The sequence below is a fragment of the Perna viridis genome, chromosome 10, assembly GCF_037379345.1.
Source record: "Perna viridis isolate PV_CMFRI_1.1 ecotype Kerala chromosome 10, ASM3737934v1, whole genome shotgun sequence".
NCBI lineage: Eukaryota > Metazoa > Mollusca > Bivalvia > Mytilida > Mytilidae > Perna > Perna viridis.
Genome location: NC_142454.1, coordinates 21,890,103 through 21,917,365, shown reverse-complemented (window position 1 = coordinate 21,917,365; position 27,263 = coordinate 21,890,103). Strand labels below are relative to the sequence as shown.

The 27,263-nt window shown below is 31.9% G+C and overlaps 2 protein-coding genes across 4 annotated transcripts; one reads left to right on the top strand and one right to left on the bottom strand.

Moving 5' to 3' along the window:
• The first annotated feature begins 1,353 nt into the window (after positions 1-1,353).
• On the top strand, positions 1,354-2,252 carry LOC148604963 (uncharacterized). Its single transcript, XM_088548737.1, has one exon. It carries the CDS (start codon positions 1,505-1,507, stop codon positions 2,066-2,068), a length of 564 nt encoding a protein of 187 aa, XP_088404863.1. The 5' UTR covers positions 1,354-1,504; the 3' UTR covers positions 2,069-2,252.
• Positions 1,989-23,491, bottom strand: LOC148604962 (uncharacterized). 3 transcript variants are annotated; one of them, XM_088548735.1, is made up of 6 exons: positions 23,308-23,491; positions 12,277-12,359; positions 10,728-10,821; positions 9,986-10,107; positions 7,773-7,934; positions 1,989-3,097 (listed from the first exon to the last, which is right to left on the bottom strand). In XM_088548735.1, exons 2-6 carry the CDS (start codon positions 12,341-12,343, stop codon positions 2,796-2,798), a joined length of 747 nt encoding a protein of 248 aa, XP_088404861.1. In that variant the 5' UTR covers positions 12,344-12,359; positions 23,308-23,491; the 3' UTR covers positions 1,989-2,795. The 3 variants fall into 3 exon arrangements, with proteins under 3 accessions (XP_088404861.1, XP_088404859.1, XP_088404860.1); XM_088548733.1 differs by lacking the exon at positions 23,308-23,491 and adding an exon at positions 20,945-20,959; XM_088548734.1 differs by lacking the exon at positions 23,308-23,491 and adding an exon at positions 17,610-18,012.
• Between the last annotated feature and the right edge of the window lie 3,772 nt (positions 23,492-27,263).

Genomic DNA, 27,263 nt, shown 5'->3' with positions numbered 1-27,263 from the left:
GATAAAACACTGCTATCTATATAATAAGATCATATATTTAACATAAATATACAATGTATGTTGTATTCCGTATGATTTCTTAAAAAGGCACATTTTTATATGATATTTTAATGTGTTTAATATGCACAAAATCACCTTTTTCCATATACCAGTCTTTAACATATACTTCTTCATATACCTAAACATATGCCTTTTCCTTGTGTATGTAGTTAATTGTTAATCTTATCTATACATGTAAGTCACATTGTATATAATGTCAGGAGTGGTACGTTGTATCAAAGTGATTTAAACAAGGAGAACAAAGAGCTATGTATCCATCATTCGAGAACAAAGACGGAACACAGGATGCACAATGATTAACAAAAGTTAATGAAAGAAATAGAATTTCCAAAAAAAGAAAAAAAAACAACTACCCGGATTTACTAAAAACTCGAATTTTAAACCAGGTGCACTGGTAGTATAAGTTTTATTTTTCTTCAGACAACCGCGAAGTAGTTCATACGAAATAAAATCGAAACTAAGTGAATATTTGAGACGGACACACCCTCATGATCAAATGCATCAATCATACAGGAGTTCTACCTTGATTAGCTTCGACTGATAGACGTCATGGTGCATTTTCAATATTCTGTTAATGGGTCATAAATCCCTAAGTCAAAAAAACTAAAAAAAATGCAGATTCACTATAATTTATGTAGCATATAAAACAGAGGAAAGAAAATACAATGCAACAGTAATCAAAGGAACCAAGATTCTAGCGAAAATCAAAAGAATTTAATCCAGGCACAAAGAACATAAAATAAATAAAATAATAGTTTAAAAACAAGGTAACGAAAGTAAATGAGCAACTTTTGCAAAAAGTGAATACTGAGAAATGCTCAGAATGTGCGAGCACAAACCAGTAAGTATTTTTTAAAATTATTACCCTGAACTTGTAAAAGAAGAAACAATATTCATCGAAAGAGTAATCAAGAGAACCAAGATTCTAGCGGAAATCAAAAGAATGTATTCCAGAGATAAAGACTAGACATGGAAAACATACAAACACAACAAAGAACATAAAGTAACTAAAATAATGCATACAAAGAAAGAAAAGTAAATGAGCAACTCGGACTCCACTATAAACTGTGAGGATGGACCAGGTGCACAGGTTCATGATAGTAAGCACGGGGAGATTTTGTCTATATTTTAGATCATCAACCCTAAAATCATTGATCTTTATTATTCAGCATTTGTACTTATAGATATATACTTGTGTATTATATCTGTCTTATTTTACTTTCACTGTTGTTTTTTTTATATCAACGCAGCCGAAATTACAACAGAGGACGTATTAAGTGCAGCTACTATTATTTCTATTTGCGTCGTTCTACTTTTACTCATATCAGGACTGATAATAGGATTTTATTGCTGGAAAAAGGCGAAAAAGAACAAAAAGGTTCGTCCTGATTCGCTGACTGTTAAAGCTCCTCCAGTGGAGCACTTCGATCGTGTCCCCTCGTCGATGAGTAGATGTGGTGCCGTCTCGCCGTACTCACCGTATCCTACTTTGAGTGAAATCGCTGTGTTCCGGTTTGGTCCGTCACCGATTCCTGATTGTGATGGAGGTACTACACTTGGGGGTACAATAGCTGCAGGTTTACCAGAGGAAGACATTGCAGAAGCTATTAAAAGACGTTTTGATTTCGAAATGGAGGTGGAAAACGGAAATTATGATTTTGGCGCATCACGTCCGGTCACTCAGGGAGATCCAGATAACGTCAGTTTACCTATGTACAGCGACCATGGAATGACTACACCTGAACCTACTAGAATCAGAGAAATACTGGAACAATTGGAAAACGAAGACGACGACCAAGAAGGATTCGTACCAAACATGAAACATATTCAACATTCACAAGGGAAATTCACGTTTGAAGGCGATAAAAATGCAGATCAAGACCGAGGAGGCAACTCTGGGCCCACAAAAGCACATGACAATGCTGAAATAAATGAGGATGATCATAACTTTATTTACGAATCAACTACAGTTGAAGCTGACACAACTCCAATAGTAAAGGACGGGTGATTTATTTGATGTCTTCATTTACTAAAAAACTGACATTCATTGAATATTTTACTCAAGAAATTCAAGTTACTGATTTGTTTAGAACTTCCTTGACATACTTAATCCCTTTGTAAAAATACATATAGTTATCTTCTCATGTGAAATAAGGTACATACAGTCGTTTTTTTTAAAATTATTATTCTAATACATGAAATGAAACCAAATGCGTGTGTTGTATTCTATCCCCGAAATATCAAAATAAAAAATAGCCGGCATCTTAAGATTGGCATAGTAAGACCTCTTTTTTCTGTTATAAGGCCGATGATGTTTAAACATGATTTGAGTTTCGAGAGGCTGGGTACATTTTCCGGGTGGAGAGTATTCCTGGGATAAAAGTTAAACAAACGGATCAATACGATACGAATCAATAAGGTACATGTAATGCACAAACGTTGACGACAGATGACACAGAGAATCAAGTCTGACCTTCATCTCTTCAACGTGTAGAAATCAAAACTCAATTTACATTTAAATATGAATATCGATTTGTAGTTACAAGAATATTTACAGCAATTATGCTTACTATTATACAAATGTTGCACCCACAATTCTTACCTACCTATCCGCAGTATGTAGAAGATCTGACGGTGCATGAAATTATTGTAATAAACAAGTTCAATTCAACGACGAAATTAAATGTTTACAAAATAAAATCCATAAACAAACAATTTTATGAACATAACAACCGCTACAAACTTATTTCCGACGTCGGTGTTGGCGATAAGAAAATGTATGACGTAGTTTTCTCACTTTCACTATCATGTCGGAAATCGTCATTTACAAAGCCCCCGCTCCTTCCACTTATACCTGTCCGTCTCATTAAAAGTTTTTCCCGGAATTTCATTTCTTTCATTTCCATATGTTTCTTATATTCTCTTATCGATAAGAATATCACAGCACCAAGTAGTAGCGATCCAATTAGAATACTGAACGAAATTAATACATAGTTCACAACTCCATATTCAATGGGGCCGTATTCAACACTTGAACCTGAAAGTAGAAAGTCGGTTGATTTTTCATTAGATATAAAATTCAAAGTAGTGTCACTGATATTGTATAAATTCGTGAATTCTTCATAGCGCGGTTCGAGTTCAATGTTCTGACTTTCATCAGAATAGTTTCTCTCCTTTGAATTTTCCGTATTGGCTAAATAATGCAGTATGACCGGTGATGTAAATGACTTATATTAAACAAAACAATAACCGCTCAAACCTCACCAAAACAAGTAAATCCCTTTTTGTGTTTACTGCAATGAATTGCACAATATTCGTATCTGATTGTTATAACAAATTGTCACATTCAATCTTTCCGTGTTATGATTATTTTAAAGGATATTCCAATCTTTGATTTACAGGAACATTCTTTTTTACTTTAAATTGAAAAATAAACAAAGAATCACATACACGTCAGTTATACGGAGCTATACAATTATGAGTAAATGAAATCTAAATGTTATTCATATTTACTTAGTGTTTACAATTGATTTGATGTTAACGTAACTTGGATTCAAGTTAAATTTCAAGAACATGTGCACTCTTATTTGGAGAAACATATTTGAAAATGCCTTGGCAAACAATGGATTGTTATTTTTTTTTCTATTTTGAATTGCTGTGAATAATCTACTGTACTCTTGCTTTAAACGATTCCAAGATAAGCGGATATCCTGCTCAAATGCAACCATGATGAAAATTTATTGCTGACTCGATATACAGAGTAATTGATTTCTAGAAAGGTGAAATGTAATTTGTTATTGAGATAAATTCTTGTAACAGTCCATGTAACATTCACACACTGCAAATGGTGGTGGAAGGTGATTCATTGTACAGAAAAACCCACTGAACGTTCTATACTTTTTCGATCAACATGTGTCATATTTGACGTAACTATAGTTCTATTTGGAAGCAGATCTGTATTTTGAAAAAAAAAATATACATTCAGTGCCCATTTTAACCAACTAAATCAAGATCAGGAACGATAACCCATGCAAAGTGTCAATGCCATTTACTTATCTCAAAATTGCACTGAATGACCAACTACATGTAAGACTGGTTATGTTGTTTGTAGATGAGTCTGACAAATAAATGACAATAAATTTCGTGGGTTTTGACATTCATGACTCATCACCTGTCTGATTTTTTAATAATTGTTTTAAAGACTGCTACTTACGTATTAGTCCATGTAATCAGGCAGAAGGTGAAATATGGTATGAAAAAAAACATCATTTTGATAGTGTAATACAACTTTACACCATCAGAATAAAAAAAAAACAGACAATATTTTCCATATGCTGGACCTTTGAGTTACAACTTCATTGAAATGCACTGAAAATGAACATTTCAGAGGCAGATAACTCTGTCAAAAACCTTATTTTCTAAGATTATAATGAAAAATTTCTGAGCAAAGCCAATGATGCAGAGATCAAATAATGGTCCTTTCAAATAGAGAAAGCATCCTTGAGTGACACTTTATTATCAATCAGAATATACATCGTATCGGAATAATGTTTAAACCAAATTGCTCTTATATTTGAAATGTACTGTAAAACAGTATTTCATCATGTAATATCTGTCAAACACGACCTCGCTCTTTTTCATGATATGAAATATAATATTTGATGATCTTAGACGATTTTAATCCATATAAGATGGTGAAAATATCCAAAAGGCAAATATTTGTAATTCATAAATTATAATGGTCTAAGAACACATTCTAACTAACAACAACAATGTTCAATAATGGCATGCATATATTACAATTTGAATTGATTTTTTTTCACAAATTGGAAGATTGCCAGTGTAATTATGAAATATGAAATCAAAGCAAATAAAGCTATGGAAATAGTAATGACCAAGATCGAATCGAATCACTGGAATAAGAACCACAACCGAGACAAGAGAATTAACTTGAATTTTACACATGGAATAAAGAATAGAATTACTGTGATCATAGCTAAAAAAAAAGGTATCTCCGGCATCACCCATGATATAGATTAGCACATAAACATGTACTCTCTAGAATCAGAAACCAAAATTTATAAAATATTTATATGACAGAAATGCATCGTGATAGAGAAGGGTACCTCACTGGAATCAATATCAAAATGTAAAACTACAAGAAAAAGGGAAACTGTACAATGACGATACTTAGTAAGATAATTCCAAATTTTTTTCTTCAAAATACATTCAACAGTTATATAAACCCAAAACTCATTCGGATCAAAATTATAAAATGTGTATGTTAGTAAAACTCAATAATTAATCCCTAATGAATGTCTCATAAAATCCATTTAGATGTATGGGAAGAGTTGTGGATACAAGACTCTTAAATATTTAAATGCATGAATGACAAAAAGTAATCAAGGGAACCAAGATTCTATCGGAAATAAAAAGAATGTAATTCAGAGATAAAGACCAGATGTAGAAAACAGACACACACACCATTAAGAACATAAAATAACCAAATCAATGGACCAGGTGCACCGGGAAGGTAAGTGTCCTCTGCTTTTATAGAAAAAAAGTTTAAGTTGTGCTTTCGAAAATTCAATTATATTAAATGATATGAAAAAATATGCAAATGACATGAAGACAAAACTAATATCTAATTCTCATAATTATTCCTAGGAGATTTCAAAGTAATCTATCCTGCAATTAAGGAAATTAAATTTGAGGATAAAACATTGTGTTGGACGAACAGACCGAAAGACGTCCTAACATTAAAATTTGGGACAGTTTCATATCTTTAGAATCGTCCGAAAGTTGTAGAATGGTTCATGAATGCTTCCCTCTAAACATAGTCTTGATACAATTCTAACTTAATTCTGTCCATTGAAATGTATTGCATTGTCAAAATGTAAGAATTGGAGGTTAAGATATATCCCAGCTGTAGATATGTAAAAAAATGTTTTTTTACACTTTCTAATAAACTTGAAATTGACAGTATGCATAGAATATTATAACAATAAATTACGTAACAAATAAGTTTTCCTATGACACTGAAGATACAGGTCACTTCAGTACTTGGTGACCGATCTGTAAATAGACAACAGCCAGAATTGAATATCTAGACTCAAATTTATCATTTGCAAGTGTCTGCAATTGTGCCCCAGCCTTCGGAAACAATGGTTTTATAGTTGGAGATAAGCAGTGCCAAGATTGTTCATTGTTTAGAATATTGACATTTATTTCTAATTAATAGGCTTCATTTTAACTCAAATGAGTACAAAACAATAGAATAAAGTGATTTTAATGTCAAACGGAACTGGTAAACTTAATACATGAAAACATAATGTATTGATTTGAAATAGTTTCATAAGGTACAAAATGGCATTACCGAGGACACGCACATCACTTCCTCCGCATTTTATAATAACACTGGTAACCCAGTAGTTGTTACCTTCCATTCTGACAATAACATGTAAATATCACGTGTAAATTGAAGTTAAAACAGTCCAAGTACAGAAACGCTAACATGTGTGTTAAGTGTAAGTATTTGTAAGAACCAGGCAAAATGGGGAAAAAATCAGAAGCGTGCATATCAAAATCCCACTGATCTGACAATGTTATATCGCTCAAGGATGCTTTCTCTATCCGAAAATACCATTATTCGATATCTGTATCATTGGCTTTGCTCAGAAATGTTTTTCAATAGAATGTTAGAAAAAATGAGGTTTTTGACAGTTATCTGCCCTTGAAATGTTCATTTTCGGTACAATTCACTGAAATCATAACTGAATGCACCAACATGGTAAGGAAAATATTGTCGTTTCTTCTTGATTCTGATGGTGCATATAATCACTATACACTATCAAACCGATTATTTTTCATATCATGTTTCACCCTCTGCCTGATTTTTACAGAGTCTGACACTTAAGGGCTATCTTTGCATACAGAGGATATTCATATGAATGTTCAAACACGACTTTTAAAACGAAGATACATTCCTCAAAGTGAGTCAGAGTGGCATTGGGTAACTATGGAAAAGTAAATTAAAGATAATATCTGTATACCAGTTTGTGTTAACTATAGGGTAGTCGATGAGCACACCTCACATACACTCCAGCGAGACAAATTGTGCTCTGCTCCAAAACTATATGTGCCTACCGGAAGTATATGTCAAAATGCCGCGGTTTCCTTGAAAAGGTCTATTATTGGTAAAGTTTTCTAAATTATTTTTTCACAGTTGCATATTTTTTTGGACAAATGTTAAATTCTATTAACATGATATGTGTGTAGATGAGATACCAATGAATGTCTACTTTAAAAAAAACCTCCGCTTTTAAAACGTTTTGAATATATTTCATTTGCTCTATAATGGCAACGAATATACAATTGTTAATTCAGAACTAGAAAGTTGGTTTTTTTTTTTCACTTTTTATTCGAACGCTTTTTAATCTTTCTAGGCATCAGGTTTTAAATATTATCCAGCGATATGAACAAGTTTTAAAAGTTTCACAATAAAATAACTCGTCATTAGAAATCTTCGAGATTAAGGTTGTTGTTCCTTTAACCATGCATTAAATTTGTCATAAACATGATATTGCTTGTATGAAAATAAAATTGGTATCTGAAAAATGCATCGGCAATCGGTATTGGCCATTTATCGTCTACAAACACTTGAACTATGAACCTAAAATATTCTGAAATCATTAATGTGTAACATTACTCACTCATGGAAGACTTCCAGTATGTTAGCACAAAATATAAACCAGGAGCTCCATTTGAAAATGTCTCTAGTTCTACGAAAATGGCGTTGCTGTAAGACGTCACTTCTGTCTCGTATCGCCCATCTTTACACCAATATCCCAAAGGTGGCCCTTTTCCTGAACTCCCTGAAATGATACATTTGCTTAAGTTTCAAAACTTGCCTATATATAAATCGGATAGTGGATGAAACATCGATCTATGAACAATTACTATATGAACGGAGACAGTGTAATTTCATTATTAGTCCACGAGGAATCATAGAATAAAAACCAACATTGCGATATTGTTCCGTGAAAAATAAACTATGAATAAATGTATTTAATAAAATAACCTAATCGAAATGGTACATGAACCGTCAAAATTCATGGTCTGATAAATCTGTCAAAAAATAAACCTTCATATAACCAAATACCCATCCCTTGCCATTTTGACATCAAAACGTTTTCATATTTAATAAGCTTTAAACATGGAAGCAGAGGACGCTTACCCTAACGGTGCACCTTTGTCCATGCTCCCAGTTTTTAGTTACTTTGTATGTATGATTTTAGTTACTTTATGTTCTTTGTTGTGTATGTCTGTTTTCCATGTCTGGTCTATGTCCCTGGATTACATTCTTTTGATTACCGCTATAACCTTGGTTCCCTTGATTACTCTTTAATAAAACATTTTTAATGGACCCCTTTTGAGTTGCCAAATTATGTTGATTCGCACGTTTCCGATATTTTTGACTTATTCTATTTCAACAAAAATATTAGATTGTTGCTTTTAAATGGTTTTAACAGACGAGGCTGTTTATTTAAAAGTAACACCTTTGTACTCATTCATAGACAATTTAGAAACGTCAAGAGCACAATACACGACAGAAACGCATTGGTTTTAACCATCATAACTATATAAATTTCCAGTTATCATCCCTTTGGAAGAAACATATGATTAAAAGTATAGGTAATATGTAAGTATATAAAAAGTTATTTTCTTATTTCCTTCTTCAAAATATCTATATTATGGGAAGACTGTAATGTTTCCTACCTTCTTATATGTTTAAACGCCTAGTAAATGAATCTATAATATGTAAATCCTTTTATATGTCTACAGATTTTAACATATACAAAGTTTGGTAATTCATCATTGACGTTTCTTTATTTGTGTAACGTCTTTCATATGAAATAAATGTTCAAGGCTGATGCTCCTATATGAAAGATTTAAATTTCTAAAAATATAAGCAATCATCTCCTTTCAAATAAAGTTTTTACATACAGACATATTCTACTTTTTACCTTAAGTACAATATTTCCCATGTAATTTGAGAAATGTAGAGGTTTAAAGTATCTCCAAATTTTGATCTTAAAACACGCACAGGTGGAGTTAGTAAATAAAAGTTATTCTAAAGATCAACCCCTTTTATTCATAAACTGTCAACATCCATAATATACCACCAAAGAATAGTGAGCAATAAAAATACAATTTTGAATTCCTTTGTGTATTCTGAAAGACAATTGAGTACCTTGTAAACCCGTACATAAATAAACTTATATTTGTATGTGGATTACAAAATCCGGCTTGAGATTTAAAAGTTGACGAAACTAAAATATTTATAACTACCTTATAACATCTATAACTTTGTTGAAGTATAATTGTGTCTGTTATACAAATATTTCATCACATGTGCAGAGTAATTCCTACGTTCGAGTGATAATTAGAGCAGGTAATCAATATTTAATAAATTGTAGACTTTATAGGGGATATAAAATATCCATCGGAACAACAAATGTTAAGGAAAATATTTGTTAAGACATACGAACTACGACAATCCTACACTTGTTTCCATACTTTAGAGTTCCATACACGAAAAAAAAATATCATGCATATTGGGGTTTTTGATTTACATATTGTTTTGAAATTCCAGTGTTCAAATAAAACGCTTTGTATGACCTTCAGGCATGTACGGTTCGACTTTTGTTTCATAGTGAAGGAATGCACATTTTTATATTTTTAACAAATACAATTTAAATCTAAAATAAAAAAAAAACAGTTACAGAACAAGGTGACTTTAGTGTAAACCATTCTTATTGATGTCTTCAGGAAACTTTCATAAATAACATATTACAAGTGTACCAAATTTGCCGACATATTTACGAAATAAATATGTATCTTCTCTGGTAATATTTTACCATACCATCTCTAATAATAACATAATCCTCGCCACAAAACACCGTTTTCTGTGTGATCATATGGGACATTTGAAACGTTATTGCTTGGCTTCCATTTCCTTGAATCACCCAGGAGCATTTCATTAGGCTGAAATATAAAATCATACTTCACATGAACTCTATCTAGAATTGTGTTATACTTTACTCCAAATATTAAGGCAATTTATAGTGTTGTAGTTTTGTTTTGAAATCAAAAATGAGGTGAAAGAACTTTTATCAGTTGTTCACCCCATCTGTTCCTATTTTCTGATTGTTGGTACATGTAGTAGTTTTAGTATTCTTTTCATTATGATGATACATATTATATAGTTGAAAAATTGCTTACATGTCTCTACTTTTACCAGTTAACATTAAATATTCAGTTATATAAAATTCGTCCAAACCGTTGGATCTATATTTGTGTAATCGTGAATTGTAAACACGGTCATGGTACTGTCTTGTTTCTTAATTACACCATTTTGGCATTAACACTGTTTGTTGTATTCATGGATTTTCAATTATTTTCTTCCTTTCTTTGTTCAATGTGCATCTTCTTATATTTGCTGAACTTATATCATATTTTTACTTTGTGACTGCACAAGAATCAGAAACTACATTGACTCTCAAGAACTGGAAACGCTATACGGTACATAGATCAAGGAACAAGTGTCCGTAACAAAATATAAATCATGTTAAAATAATTCCAACCTTCGATTGTTTTATACATACCCCGTAGAATAGTCTGTATAGTCAGATGATACCAAAACAGTTCTTAAATTTGATGCGAAAAGACTATATTTATGATCATTACAACTGGAAGACGCTTAAAATAAAGCAATAAAGATTTATTGAAACAAGTGAATCAAAGTCCTTTGAGAAGGGTTGAGTTTTTGACTCATATCTGTTTTGTTTTATATCAATAAATTGGGAAAATTGTATCAAGTTTTCATCATGGAAACTTCATAAATGTACCCCGGACTTGACTTTTTATGAGCAACTCGGCGGGTGTTTCTAGAAAAGCAGAGGACGCTTACCCTACCGGTGCACGTGGTCCATGGTGCCAGTTTTTAGTGGAGTCCGAGTTGCTCATTTACTTTTGTTACTTTGTATGTATGATTTTAGTTACTTTATGTTCTTCGTTGTGTATGTTTTCCATGTCTGGTCTTTGTCCCTGGATTACATTCTTTTGATTACCGTTATAACCTTGGTTCCCTTAAACAGTATTTAACGACAATTCCACCACGAATTATAATTCATTGATTTATTAGTATTTAAAAATTGCAATTGTTCTTCTAATAACGGGCAGTCTCGATATGAAAAAGGTACACGAGAAAGCTTAAGATTATAAAATTCAAATTAGAGAATTCAAATTTGATTTGACGCAATGTGAATCTTATTTGATTGAAACTGCCATTGCTTGGACTATGTTGAATTGTAAAGATATTACCCAAAATCCAAAATTCAATTTTGTGGAATATTTTAACCCTTGAAGTAGCATTTAATCCACACAGTAGATTATTGCATGTTGAAACACATCAAATTCATATTAATGTCTTATACAGAAACGGTAACCGATCGCATAACCAATTTTAATTTGTCATCATTTGTTACACTTTAGCGATACATATAAAATAAACATGAAATTAATACGTTGTAAGAGTTATCGTTCCTGATTTGACTGAATGGTCCTTTTTCTTATTCCCGACTTGGCGTCGTTTTTTTTAAGATTTTGAGCAAATAGGAGTAATTTTCTACCAATTTGTCACCCGACAAACTGGTTTACTCTCAATTTGAGCAATGGACAGCAGTTCACTTCCAATATAAATATTCAATTTATGAAGGCCGCGGTAAGTACTTGGATAATTTAAATTAACTTATTTCAAACCATTCAGGAACTTACCGAAGTGAAAAGAGTCTAATTTTCCAAGAAAAATATGAACTGTTTTCCCTTTCCCCAAATGCGACCGCACCCAGTTTGTCGGATGTTGGAAGGTAACGTCCCTTCGAAAAACATGCTGCTAAAATGGCTTCCATTCCGTAAATGTGAAACACGAATATGATGTTGGCGATGAAAGTATAGTTTTTTCCACATATATGGCTACCAAAAGGAATATAAGTGTGTAAAAATATGGCAGAAGTATCATCTGTTTGTTGGGTTTACCTCTACCATTGGCAGTGCCAGAATTGTATATGGATTCGTAATTAAAAAAAAAAACATTCAGGTTTCTGGTAAGATATTTCTACGCGTATACATACCTGTTATTAAAAATATTCTTACCTTTGATTTTTTTATGGAAGACCATATCAAGAAGTATCAGAAATGGCAAGGACAAGCATAATCTCATTTCGTCATTGTTATTTCTGTAAAACATAATTTTTGAATTGCCATGCTTAATTTTGCAAAAGTTATTGTAATGCTTTATTGTTTTATTTTTTGGAAAGAATGTAACTGGATTGACATCCTTACTTATTTTAATCAGACATTTTAACTTGCCTAGAATGTAATGAAGCTTTAACAATTGATAATACCCTAAAATAAACCTGTTCTTAGCACAGTTTTTCAACGTCATCAAAACAGCCATACAGTGTTAAATCAATATTATAGTTATATTGTAAGATACTTTCGAGAATCATTTGCTTAAAAAGAAAAAAAAAACTCTTAAAGAGTTCCTACTTTGGAAACCATAACATTTTCCGTCTGCTATTAGGTTCGAATTGAACACATTAAATTCAAAGCAAAAAAGGTACTAAATCTCCCTGCAACTTTGATGCAAAATTACGGTTTGTTTGCACGAAATGTCTTGAACCTGTTCAAATAACAAAGGCATTAAACTTCAATAAGCTTAAAAAAAGAAGTTATTCTTCAATCAGTCTAAGTATCTGTCTTTGAATCTTGCAAATTCCGTAATATGTGATAAACCTCAAAAAAGGCTACACATTTTTATTTTTGTTAATAAGTTGGTTTGTGGGTCTATATGATGAAATATATTGTCAATGACTCCAAGCTGTCTGCTGATAGGAAATAATCCCCATTGAAAATCCAACAGTTTCTATTGTAATTTTGTGACATTAATAGACTTATCTTCCTTACATTTGAATTCTACACTACATTTTGTATAATTTCTACCTCCTACGAACAATGGTTATATGAAAAACCGAATTTTAATTTCTGTTTGCTATGACAATTATAACAAAATATCAAAAATAAAAGTATGTAGGCTTTTCACCCATATATCACATATTGCATATTAGCTGGAGTGCGACTTAAAAACATTCGCTAAACTGTTAATATTTTGTAGCGGGTATTTTTTTGCGGATGCCAAATTTCGCGTCTATAGATACAGTTTAAGGGAAATTATTGTGGTACACATTATATCTAAACTTAATTTTGCAGGAGATTTTATTTTCGCTGATAATATCTGCTAAACATTGTAATTTATAAACTACATGCACTAAGAGTTATCTCACTACCCTTTCCTCATTCTGCGATCCCCATGACTATTTCCCATGATTTGCCCATAACTCACTACCCAATACACAATTTAATGATAATTATGCATTCAGAAACTACATAAATACCTTATGATAAAACAAACTTAAAGTAACAGTTCACCAACGTCATCGTTTGACGATTTTTCTTTAAGTTTAGCTTAACTTCCCGAATATTTCAGTTTAATCTCGTCTTCTTTGACATTTGACCTTTTGTTATCAATTCTGTCACCCATTACTTATCAGTCTCTTGCAGGGGATTCTCTTTTAGGACAATAAAGTGTCTAAATTACTAATTATTTATGAAATGACCATGTTTTAATTTATTACAGAGAATTATTTGTGTATCTCCAGTATAAAGAAATTTGAAGATATAAAAGTTTTGGTATTATATATTTGAATGTTCAGCGAGAAATTATCATTTTGAAGAGCTGACAGTTTATTAACGCCTTTTCCTGATGTCATTGAGGCATAAAGAAAAATACAGATTTTACTCATCAGTGTTACTACTGGAAGATTTATCAATATATAATTTGATTTCAGAAGTAACACGGATTGTGATTGGATGAAAAATTTCGCCCATGATTTCGCAATGACTGTGACGTCATCAATTTTTTAAATGATTTACTCGTTGAATTTTGACACTTAATTTAAATCATAAGGATTGACTGTTTTATCTTTTCAGTTTTTTGAAGTAATCAGTGCCGTGGTACACTCTTGAAATCAATGATTGGGGTTATTTCTTCACAGACCAAAAAAATATATCAGTAAATCCTTATATAATTACCAAAATATACTTTTATTTTCTCTTTTTATATACATTAAAGCATTAAGTTTCTAAATAGAACCTTTGGGGACTGTATCTGATTCATTTAAGTACCAGTCCACATACAATTTAGACACTGCCTATGTAAGGTGATTCATAGTGTAGAAAAACCCATGGAACAAACAATGTTTTTTTCGATATTCAGATGATATATTTTTAGGGAACATAATTTTTTTTTGTATTCATATCTTTACTTTTGAGAAAATCATACATCCATCTCCCTCTAAAACCAACCAAATCAAAGCAAAGCAAGAACAATAACTCTTACAAAGTGCTAATTTCATGTACCATCCATATACATTTTATCTAAAAAGCGCAACACCCAAATGAAAAATGAAGACTGGTTATGCGATTTGTAACTGTCTCTGAACAAGAAATGAAACTGAATTTTGTGGGTTTTTGACATGAATGAATCACCTTCTGTCTGATATTTAGAAAGGCTGCTACTTTATCATTTGAATGATTTATTTGTTTTGATGTATCATAGCAATTGATTATAATATGTTATGGACCAATTGAAGCATCAGTCGTCAGTCTGAAATTCATCTTCATTTAAAAATATCAGTTTTATATGTGATCGTTAATCAATTAGACCAGATTGAAGACAGTCACGCAAAATATCACAGCGATTGATCTTTTGAAAAAAAAGCATTTATGGAAAACAAGTAATGATTCTAAAAGATTCATTTGCTAATTATGACATATGACATACTGTCATTTTCAAGTATATTAAGGAATTGTCAAACAACATGCAATGATTGACGAGGGAAAAGAAATATTGAATGCACAATGATATTGAATTGGTTTCATTGTCTTTGACATAGAAAGAAGCACCATTGAAACGATACATTTCAACGAGCACTTTAATTAAAACGGCAACTACTGTATGGTCTTTAAGAACTTTAAAAAACACACATTTAGTATTTCAGTACAAGGCCTGTATCATATTAAAGTCAATTGAGAAAGATTAGGGTTTTCAACATCAATTTTGAATAAACTCATATTTTACTTCAGTCTTTTGTGTTAGCAATTTTCTGTTTGCATTTTGTTTTCGATTTTCCTGGCTATGTTTATTTTGTTCTGGAATATATTTACTTATTTTCGAATGATAACAGTTATTTTGTTCAGCACACCAGGATATAGAATCCTTCTCTCTGTACTAAAAATAAACCATAGAAATTAATTATTACTAAGTTTCTTCACTAAAATGAAGATCTCAGCACGTAAACGTACGTAATAAATAGTTGGGTTTTAAACAACAACGAATTATCTGTGTCAACAATCTCATACAGAAATGTTAACAAGAAATCCAAATCGTTAATACTTAAGATAACTTAGACAGTAAAACGCGTACAATATTGCTGAAGTATTGGCTAGATCAAACATTCTCTAACAAAAGTTTTACTGGTTTATCATGTCATACTTTTTTTGACACTTTATGACCAGCTTTTTCAAAAATGTCACATCTTGTTTTAGTAATACCTTTTTTCATTTCGATTTATAAAACAAGAATACTTGTCTTCGAAATTTGATTGTTTTAACCAAATCGTGTGCACAAAGTAGGATAATAGTGATTTAAGAGTAATCAAGGGAACCAAGATTCTAGCGGAAATCAAAAGAATGTAATCCAGGACAAAGAACTGACATGGAAAACGGCAAACAGACAAACACAACAAAGAATATATAGCAAATAAAGCAATACATACAAAGCAACAAAAGTAAACAAGCAACTAGGACTCCACTAAAACCTGGGAGCATGGATCAGGTGCACTGGTAGGGTAAGCATCCTCTGCTTTTCTAGAAACATCTGCCGGGTTGATCATAAAAAGTCAAGTCCGGGGTAGACGACAGAGGAAAAGAAAACTATGACTCATTTATTATATAAAAAGAGTAATCAATGGAACCAATATTATAGCGGAAATCAGCAGGTCTATCGAAAATTAAATACATGCACATTAACGATCAACAGGAGCCCTTTGCAAGTCGTTATGTTAACTATGAAAAAATATCACTAAAAGCATTCAAAGTTGAAGAGAGGTCAAAGGTTAAGGATAGACAGAACAAACCCAAGACAACGCACAGAGTTAGGAACAAACACACACAAAAAGTAAAGGTGTCACCCTAGGCCTGGTTTCTTGAATACGTCGTGAGCACCGGTAAAGTAAATGTGCGTTTTGAACACTTGCTGAATTGCTCATGTCGTGTACGGTAAGAATAAATAAAACTACATGTTTATCAACTTCAATAAATCCTATCCCTGTTTATGTAAGTGAGATGTGTCATCTTACACAATTTGCAGAATTTACATAGTTCTCTCGACTTCAAACACAAGAGGAATGATGGACGATCAAACATTTTTATACATTCCAAAATTCATGCATGATATTCGATTTGTAAGTCTCGGCCAACTGAACGAGTATGGTTTTCATCCTGTAAGAGTGATAAATTAATTTACGCAGATAATGCGTCTAATAGTTGAACAGATAATACAAAACAAAACAAAAAACAACCACGAACTTAAATTAAGTATTTGATAGCCTAAACCAGATAATTTAAACTTGTTTATACACATTACTTACAATTGAATGTTGAAGTCAAATATTAAGAAATATGAAAGGTTGACCCGATAAACCGTAGGCAAAATGGAAAAGTAAAAAAAGGAACGTCCGTGTATCAAGGCAAATACTGGAAAATTGGGGACAATTGCAATGGTCTTGAATTGCTTAAACCATGTTTTAAACAACGCTTAAGGAGGTAGACCTAGAGTGAGGGATATTACTCTTGAAATCAGTGATATGTTTGTATCATATTTAATTATACCAAAGCCTCTCAAGCTTTCCTTTGAAGCAGAATAAAATCAATCCAAGTTAATTAGATGCTTTTATAAGATTGATATACAATGCTGAATACAAACGTTCCAATGATTTTAAGAGTTGTGTTCCATACGATAGGTCTACCTCCTTAACCCCTATCCCATGACGAACTGATATGCAATCAAAACAATACATTGTGTGTGTTAATCAGAATAACAGAGTGCGGACTAATCGACTTTAATGGCGCACTGTAGTTCATTATACTAAATATGCTCAAATGGAACAAACTAACCAGACACTTGTTTATATTCATATTAAGTCATTCTGCAATAAAGTTACCTGTGAACTCTTAGAAATGTAAAATGAATATTCAAGATTCATTCCTAAAGGTCTTAAAATTATATATTTAAATTTTATTTTTATTTTTTTTTTATAAAGCGCTCACCTTTCCTAACAGTGTTAGCGAGATAATAATGTTCTTACCGTTTCTTCAACAAAAAGACGACTCATTTGGACTCCTTGGTTTCCCATTTTCTTTGTTATGGTTTGACGATTTAACTTTTCAGATAAATATTGTATTATTTGTGCACTAATAAAGACAAATTATTTTGATCCGATAGTGTCAGAAAAAAAATCCATAAAATTCTTCAGAAAATCATCGGTATCTATGGTTGAACTAAATACTCCGGAATTCGTCAATGCACCGTAAGAGTTAAAATTTATAACCAAAGTACCCAATATTAGACGATTCACGAACTACAATTATAATAAGAATACATACAATCCATCGATATCCTTCAATGATTATTGTAGTTTCTGTAATAGTTAGCTATCATCTTTAATTAAAACCTTGGATTCATCTAGCTTACATGTGATCAAACTGATGAAAGATTCGTTCCATAATAATCACTGGTAAAGGCACGCTGGTAGAGCAATTTCCGGTCTCATGGAAATTATCGATCGGTTAGAAGCCAATTACATTGTATTGCAAACAGAGTTCTAAAGCCAAAACAATACATTAAGCTGTTGATTTTACGTTGTCTTTTGGTAAAAAGTGGACGATATTACAATAATGAATTGTAAGCGGGATAATATATGACGTTTTGACATTCTAAATTACGGGTTGATTTTTTCCCTGTATTAAGGGCTTAATTTGACATGATTCGCTTACTTTAATTTGGTAGATTGAATTGGATGTTTTACTACTTCAATTGGTTTTTTACTATATCACCTATCGAAAAGGGGATTTTTGTTTACATGAACGTAACAACATTGTTTTATTCAATTACCTGTTAAAACGTATTTTTTTCTGTTTAAACAGTAACTGTAGTAAAACAAAGGATTGATGGCAAGGGCATTGAACCATTTTTAGTACTTTTTAGGGTAACTGTTTGCAATAAGTAATGTGGAATATCAATTCGTAGGTACAAAATGACCGTGTGATGTTCATATTTGTTTAATATCTATTTAAGAAATTGGTTCCATATAATATACATGTTCTGCAAGAGTAATCAAGGGAACCAAAGTTATAGCGGTAATCAAAAGAATGTAATCCAGTGACAAAGACCATACATTGAAAACTGACATACACATCATACATGCAAGTAACACAAGCAAATGAGCAACTCGGACTCCACTACAAACTGGGAGCATGGACTAGGTGCAGGGGTAGGGTAAGCGAAATTGGAATCAGAGCAAGTAAGAAACGTTACCAACAGTGAATTCTTTTAAAGGGGAACACTATAGTGAGATTAAGATATGAAACACCAAACCGTTTTTGTATTACTTGAATTGTATTGTTATTTATTCATGCAAGTCATCAAACTCAGTACAAATTTAAGGGAAATCAAAGGGACCAGGATACTAACGGAAATAAAATAACAAAACATAATACAGGGATATCGGCCAGACTAAGTAAAACACTTACACACGAAAAACATCAAATAGCAAAAATAAAAAAAAAACATACACATAAGAGCAAAAGTAAATGAACAACCCGGACTCCACTAAAAACTTGGGGCATGGGCCAGGCACAAAATGCGAAGTAAGACCTGTATTCAGGGTTCAGCATTAACAGTAGTCCGATAGTCCTGTGCCTACCTAATTTCTAGGAGGACTACCTTGAAATATCTATGGGTAGTCCTTTGGGCTACCTCAATTAGTTCTTAAAATTTCATTAGTCCTAAGAACAGGACCACAAAATTTTGAAGACTTTCTAATTACCTAAGAATATGGTATTTTAATCCTCGAAACTACGTTTAATGTGAATTGATTGACACTTTTATCAGAACAACCAATATATAATTATTATATATATTTTAAGTTATACTTTACAAAACTAAGACAATTCTATCATTTTTAAAAGTTAAATAAATAGGGAATTATTTTGACCAATGGAAAACGTTTACATAAAATATTCTCGAAAAGACGTTTGCATGATTTTAACAACTGTGAAATGTCAACACATATTCCTATTCTTATTCATTCGACAAAAGTTATCTTCGTGCAAACTTACATATGGTACCAAATCTTCAATTTAATGGTTATCGAATTCACAGGCAGACAGAATGACACAGACACATAGACAGACAGACTGACGGAGATGGTGATTAATCCAAATGATGATTTTCCGTTAATTGACGCTTCACGCAATTGCCATCTTAGCTATATTATGTGTCAGTAACATTTTTTTTTGTAGGAAAAACTCCATCCCTAACAAAACAGCAGGTGGAGCAAAATAAATAATATTTAACAAAAAAACTGCTATTTGCCCTTTGAAGGCGGGAAATTGACGGAGATCTGCCTTGATAGCTTCAATTGCAGAGCAAAAATCGAAAGCTGCAAAATTGATTTAATATGGCATTTTAAGGTCTTAACTTCCTTCCATATTTCTTCGTCCATGTTGACTTAAAAAATGTTTTTCCCATTTTTTATTTATTGCATCCCGCTTTTATTATTTACATGTTGTGAATAGTGCACTGCTCATGGTTTTCATTGTTTTACTTGGATCCAATCTTTTTGGACCCTCCATAAGACATAATGACGATAATTACAGTTGAGATCAGTTCTAACCTCTTTACTGTTCTGTCAACCCTGAAAGTCCTAGAATTGTCAGTATAAGAATTGTCCTGGTGTCAATTTGACAAAAACTCGTAAGTGTGAAATTTATCGTAAATTATGACGTTATAATGCCATTTTTTGTTTTGGTATCATTACTTATGATCACCTTTACACTAACGACTTTTTGTGAAATCGACGCCTGGTCAGGAATCGCTCTAATCTAGTATTATTAGAAATCCTACTGACCTAAAATCATCTGGAAGCGTACAACTATCTGAAACTTTTCTTTCTTATAACTATCAGGGGTTAGTCTTCTCATGCTCCGCATTTTAGATCAGAAATAATGAACACTCAGCAACATGGGAAATCGTCATAGGCAGAAATCAGGAATCGTTTCGACATAGAATGGTTTTTATGTTGTCCAGACATGCTGTAGAATTGATATTTATCACAGTCATCCATCGTTTTGAAATTTGTAGCTGGATACTTTTAAATACTAACGATTTATTACAATTCTAAAGAGAGGTAAGAAGAGATCAGTAGAATCTGTGAATTCTGCAAATCAATGTATTGTGTTTATCATCTCTTTAATAATGATTTTTTATCGGTTTGTCATTAGTACGGTGGTATTCAACATTATTATATCATCTATTATAACCTAAAATAAGAGTATTTATTTACATCATACAAAAACTGTTCAACGGTAAAACGGTTTAAAAACAATGGAAATTTATCAATAAGAGATTGAAATTACTAACCCCAATAAAAATCCCAGCAAAAATTTCATTAGAATCCATAAGGATGAAAACTGATAATCTAAAAATCAGAGTAAGTATATTTTATGTTTGTAATGCTTATAAACTAAACACCAGATTTAGGATATGAAAGATATAATCATCCATTGAGTTTGTATCAAATAGAGTTAGTTTATTTTGAGTACCGAAGAAAAGTTTTTTGTCGTTTAAAACACTAATGTAGTTTGTGGCTTATCATACAAAAAGTTAACTATGACATTATTTCCATATATTAAAAGATGAGGATGAATGGAATGAACAGTTTTTGTAGTTGTTTAAGACAGTAGATATCTCTTTTTATAATGATATTGATAAATAAATTAATTATGTAGGCGAGGAATGAAATGACACTTACCATTAAGGTTAATATACATTGACATTTTGTTTTGTTATTTTCCTGAAGACTCATAGCATTTCTATTCACTGATCTTTAAAACAAATAAAACTGTTCTATTAATACCTCCATCACCAATCTTAATAAATAGATCGATAATGTACAGGTATTTCATACATTCAGGACAGAAATCGTCGGTCAATCAAACAGACCCTAATGTTCCAGCTAATAAAAGCAACAGACGGTATATATGAATGTTACGCTACGTGGACACATTTGTCTGATTCTGATCAAATCAGTCGTCACTCTATCTCCCATAACCTGCGACCCCTCGCACTCGAATACACTACCATTAGACCACCGAAGCGGCATGAAAATGTCAGATTTATTTTGGTTTATATATTAAAAAAAACCACAATATTGCATAGAGGGAAGTCATGTAGGGAAAATGAAACTATTAATTACGTTGGTTGATGCTAACTTCACATTTTTAAATGTGCTTATTCATTTATACTAATTCTATGAATGATATTATGAATTATTTTGTAAATATTCCTATTTAATTTTAACGTTAACACATATAACCTTTGCAAAACAAACACAAATAATTGTAATTTGATTGCAGCGCACTGGCAATTAATCAAATAGAAGGAAGTAATAATCATGTTCTTCGAAAGTTTTCATGCATGGATTGACGTTTTTAATTATTATTTGCATTTAATACCTTTCTCGTTTGTGTTTTACTGTTTACGGTTTGAATTATAAAGGACATTGTAGCCTTCAATCAACTTGGAATATGGACAAGTTGTTTTGAATACGTTTTGGTAAACATGCTTTTCAAAACAATACATACTGCAGTAATGGAATAAGATGAACAATTAGTTCGTAAATTTTATAATAACAGTCATCGCATCTTTTTAAAGGAACAAAATATTAAAACAATAATTTCTAATATGGAGCTGTGGTCCTTTTGGCTTTTCACAAAAAATCGTAAGTGTAAAATTAGTCGTAAGTTATGACGTCACAATACTTTGATATACTATGACGTCACTGATTTTTAAAGTGAAGACAACAATGACTACAAAATTAAAACCCAAACATTAATGAACAAAAGAGAAACCGAGAAATAGACAACGAAAGAGTAATCAAGGGAACCAAGGCCATGGCGGTAATCAAAAGAATGTAATCTAGGGACAAAGACCAGAAATGGAAAACATACACAACAAAGAACATAAAGTAACTAAAATCATACATACAAAGTAACAAAAGTAAATGAGCAACTCGGACTCCACTAAAAACTGGGAGCATGGACCAGGTGCACCGGTAGAGTTAGCGTCCTCTGCTTTTCTAGAAACACCCTCCGAGTTGCTCATAAAAAGTCAAGTCCGGGGTAGACAAACGAGGGAAGGAAAACTATGACCCGTTGAATAAATCAGTTTTCATGGTGCTGATGGATACACCATAACGATCCACGAAAAACAGAGAACAAATGAAAACACACAGAAATCGAAATGAAAATGGGCAAATTGGATTTTAAAAGTGATTATAGACCAGGTATGTCGTAGATGTATAAGCTTCCAGGGTTGCTCATGTCTTGGGAAAAGGGATACTATGAATAATGGAATTGAAGCGCATCAATCTTATAAAGCTATACACTCCACCTATACTGTCATGGAAATGCAAAATGTGTCCAAACACCAAAAACAAGGTTTGTAAAATATAAACAACGACAACAGACAACGAATCATTTTAATTAACAGAACTTTCCATGCCTCAAGACACAAGGACATTACAGAGATATCAGAGTTTAAAGACATGGCCAAATAGAAAAGCAGGGCGCAGAGACGATAAAAAATTACTATACTGAAGAATTCGCAATTAAATATGAAAACTGAACACTTACAAATGTACCTGTAAAATCACGACAGCCCAAAAAAAAAAAAACAAAAGCACTTGCAAAATAAACGTATAATTATTTAATGAAATTTCTTACCTTTCTAATGTTTTAACTTAAGAGTCCTTGGAACTACGCGTAAATTGCTCAATTGTTGTACCCAAATTTTATACACGAGTTCATTATTATAAGGTGCTTTCAGAAATCTAGAATGTCCCCTGCTCAATGACATTCATCCTAGATATTCAAGAATATCGTGGAATTTATCAATAATTCTAACTGTTGCCATAACAAATAGAAATAGCCCAAAGACTGTGCTCTTCAAATATGGTGCTTTTGATTATATCAACTTATAAAGAATCTTTGGTGTGGGATGTTTATTGTAATAATTCGATATCATCTGTAATCAAAGCCATTAATTCATTTACTTTAATTATTTTGATCAAAGATTAGTTTTATAATAATCAGTGTGAATAGCGGTCTGCTGTGTCTATTTCCGATTACTATAAAGTTATTGAGCGGTCGACAGTCAATTATGTTGCTTTGTAAACAACAAAAACAATGTTCCAAACCTAAACAAACGCATTAAACTGTGGATTTTATGTTGCACAATGTTACAATTTAGTAATTTGTAATAAAAATGTGATTTTTTATGGCGTCTTAACATGAGAACGTTTTTTATGCCATTTGAAATTTGTATTTTTAATTAGTATTTTCCTGGCACACCTTGATATATCACATTGCTATTGTTTTACCAAATGAACTTTAGAAATCATTTCTGCAAATGGAATCCTTACCACAATAACTATCTTGAATATACTATTTTATAAATTGTTGTTTCAAATGGAACAAAGCATTGCAAACAAAGAGGGTAAAACAGAATTGTAAACACCTGTAATTTTAAAGTAATTGGTTTTTAATGGGCAATATAGATTCATGTATGATGATTTGTATACTCCTCTGAGCATTTGATGCAACAGTCATGGAAGAACGTCTCCACAAATCTTTGTTGAACAAAACAAGGTAGAATAAGAACTCTTTGTGATTGGAAACAGTATAACCAAAGGTTATGGTACAAACGAAACCACAATTCGCTTATCTCAAAGTACAAAACTGTCTGATTTGTTAACGTTACATCGAGTGGATCTTGAATTATGGATATAACGAAATTTATCTGATCTTCATCTATAACTCATGTGTAATTAAAGGCAATGTTAATTCGGTGGAGACAGACCATTATTTGATGATTATTTATCGTTGAAAACCTTGATTCACCATTGCGATAAAAGTTAAATGTCAGTCTCTGTAAGAATCAGGTAGTGAGTAAAACATGGCAACACAATTTTGAAACTTTAATTTGACTATTTGCACATTCAGAATCGAGAACAAACGACAAAGATTTTCCATATCACTTCGGTAAATTGAGTTATAATTTCACTGAAATGCACTGCAAATGAAGATTTCAAGGGCAGATAACTATGTCAAAAACCTCACTTTTCTAACATTCTGTTGACAGATTTATGAGCAAATCCAGTGATGCTGAAATAAAAAAAATGGTCTATTCAAATGGAAAAAGAATAATTGAGTGTAATTATACTGTCAGATCGGTGGGTTTTTGAAATGCATGTTTCTGATTTTTTCCCATTTTGCCCGATTCTTACAAAAACGTGCACATAAATGACTATGCACATTTACCTATCATATGATCATGGTTTCTTGATTCTTAACTGTCATGTTTGTAGACGGGATGTTCGTGCTTGTTCAAATTAAATTGCAAACGTCTTAAGTACTGAACGCGTATGCAATGTTATCTAACTTGAGGGTTTATAGTTCAGCTAACAAGCGTTTCCGTGAGTGTGTTTGCGATGACAACATTTAATAATAGATACGTTTATTAACCAACTACCCAAAATACGTTAAAATATGTCAAAAACTGACCAATTGATATAAATTCAAACCGGGCATCTATATGGGGCCAATACGGCATCATAACTTCCGGTCGTTTGACACTGCCATTTTGAGTTCGAATTTGATTTAATGAATTTTGACCACCGGGATTAAAAGCTGCAAAACACAAAAAACATCTTCCATTTTATACAAATATGTTAATAAATATGTAATTTCATATTGACCCTGTTATAGGTTTGAGGTCTGTCATATTGGTCGAGGTGGTTGTATTGGCCTCGAGGCATTGCCGAGGGCCAATACGGCTGTCGAAGTCAATATGATTGACCGAAACCTATAATAGAGCCAATATGAAATTACATATTTATTGACAATTTTATTAACCAACTCAACTAAATGATTTGTAGAACACTTTTTTTTCGTGTTTTAACAAAAACATTTAGGTTTATTTGTATTAATCAGTCATAAATATCCTTTTTTGTATAAAATGGAAGATTTTTTTTTGGTTTCTGCAGCTTGTATTGCTGATGATCAAAGTTCATGAAATCCAATTCCAACTCAAAATGGCGGTGCTTAAGACTGAATAACGCAAATAAACCTACATGTTCTTGGTAAAACAACATTAAATAAGTAATAAATATGTAATTTCATATTGGCCCTGTTATAGGTTTCGGTCAATCATATTGGCCTCGACAGCCGTATTGGCACTCGGCGATGCCTTGGGACCATTACGACCGCCTCGACCAATATGACAGACCTCAAACCTATAACAGGGCCAATGTGAAATTACCTATTTATTAACATATAATATAGGTTATGTTCCGATTAGCAGGGACGGAAGTTGTAAACTTAACAGGGATATTGTTTAAAATTGCCAAATTTCTTGGGTTGTTGGTACCACGTTTAAATTGTACGTTCATGGAATACAAACGGCAAATGTTGTAAATATTAAGGAAATGTATTAAAATGTCACATAAGTCAAAAAATGATTGCAGAGTCGCCCAACTTCTTCATAATAAAAGACAAAAAACAGTCTAAAACTAACTCCCTTTTCAATTTCTTAAGACATTTTATTGTTTTGTTCGTTATAAATATTGAATTATTTCATTAGAATTTCAGTATAATAAAATATTCATGATTGACAATCGAAACATAATAAAATAATATCAGCCTCTGTATTTCAGCTTCCTGACAAATTCAAAACATGTAACTTTTTTTCAAACTATGTTTATAATGTTGTTTATAAAATTATATTTAATTCCAGAAATATCGATACCCGAAGTTAATTTTTGTTTTCATTCATAGGTATAATGCGGGAGATTGATTTATTTTGGGAGATTCCAGACTTGATCAAAGGACTTTTTCTAAGTGTTCGAATTAAGGGCAACCAGTTTAATTCTACTGATCTTTTTGAAAAAAGATCTTTGTAATTGCAAAGATAGGAAAGTTACAATCCAATACTTCTTGATTTTACGGTATGAAGTAAACCTTGAATGCAAAGTGGAGAATGAAAACATATATTATTGTACCCCGTTGCCATAGTATCTATCAAAGTCATTTCATTTTTTTTTACCAGAAATGACATAGCATTTTAAACGGTTCTTTTTCCATTGATTATCTTAATAAATTTCTTCAATCAACACCCACAATTTAATATAATGTGCAGTTATTTGGAATAAATGTAATTCTTCTGTTCATGATAATTATGATTTTGGTTAAAAAAAGATCTGGAAAAATATCTTACAAAAACGACCATTTTGACAATAACTGTTTTTTTTAAATTTTAGAGAATGTCAATTTGCAACTTCAAATAATTTCACCCATAGATATATGCTTTCTTCAAATGTTAAGAAATGTTAACTTAAGGAGGTAGACCTAGGGTAAGGGACACAACTCTTACAAATCATTGGAACGTTTGTATTCAGCATTTTACATCAATGTCATGTAAGCATGAGAGAAACTTTGACTGATTTCATTCTGTTTTAAATGAAAGCTTGATAGGCTTTGGTGAAATAGAATATGATACAAACATATCACTGATTTCAATGGTTATGTGCGTTAACATAGGTCTACCTCCTTAATCACAGAAAATAAGAGGAGCTTGTTTTCTCTTTTGAGAAGCGGTTTTGTATTGTTTGGTATTGATAACA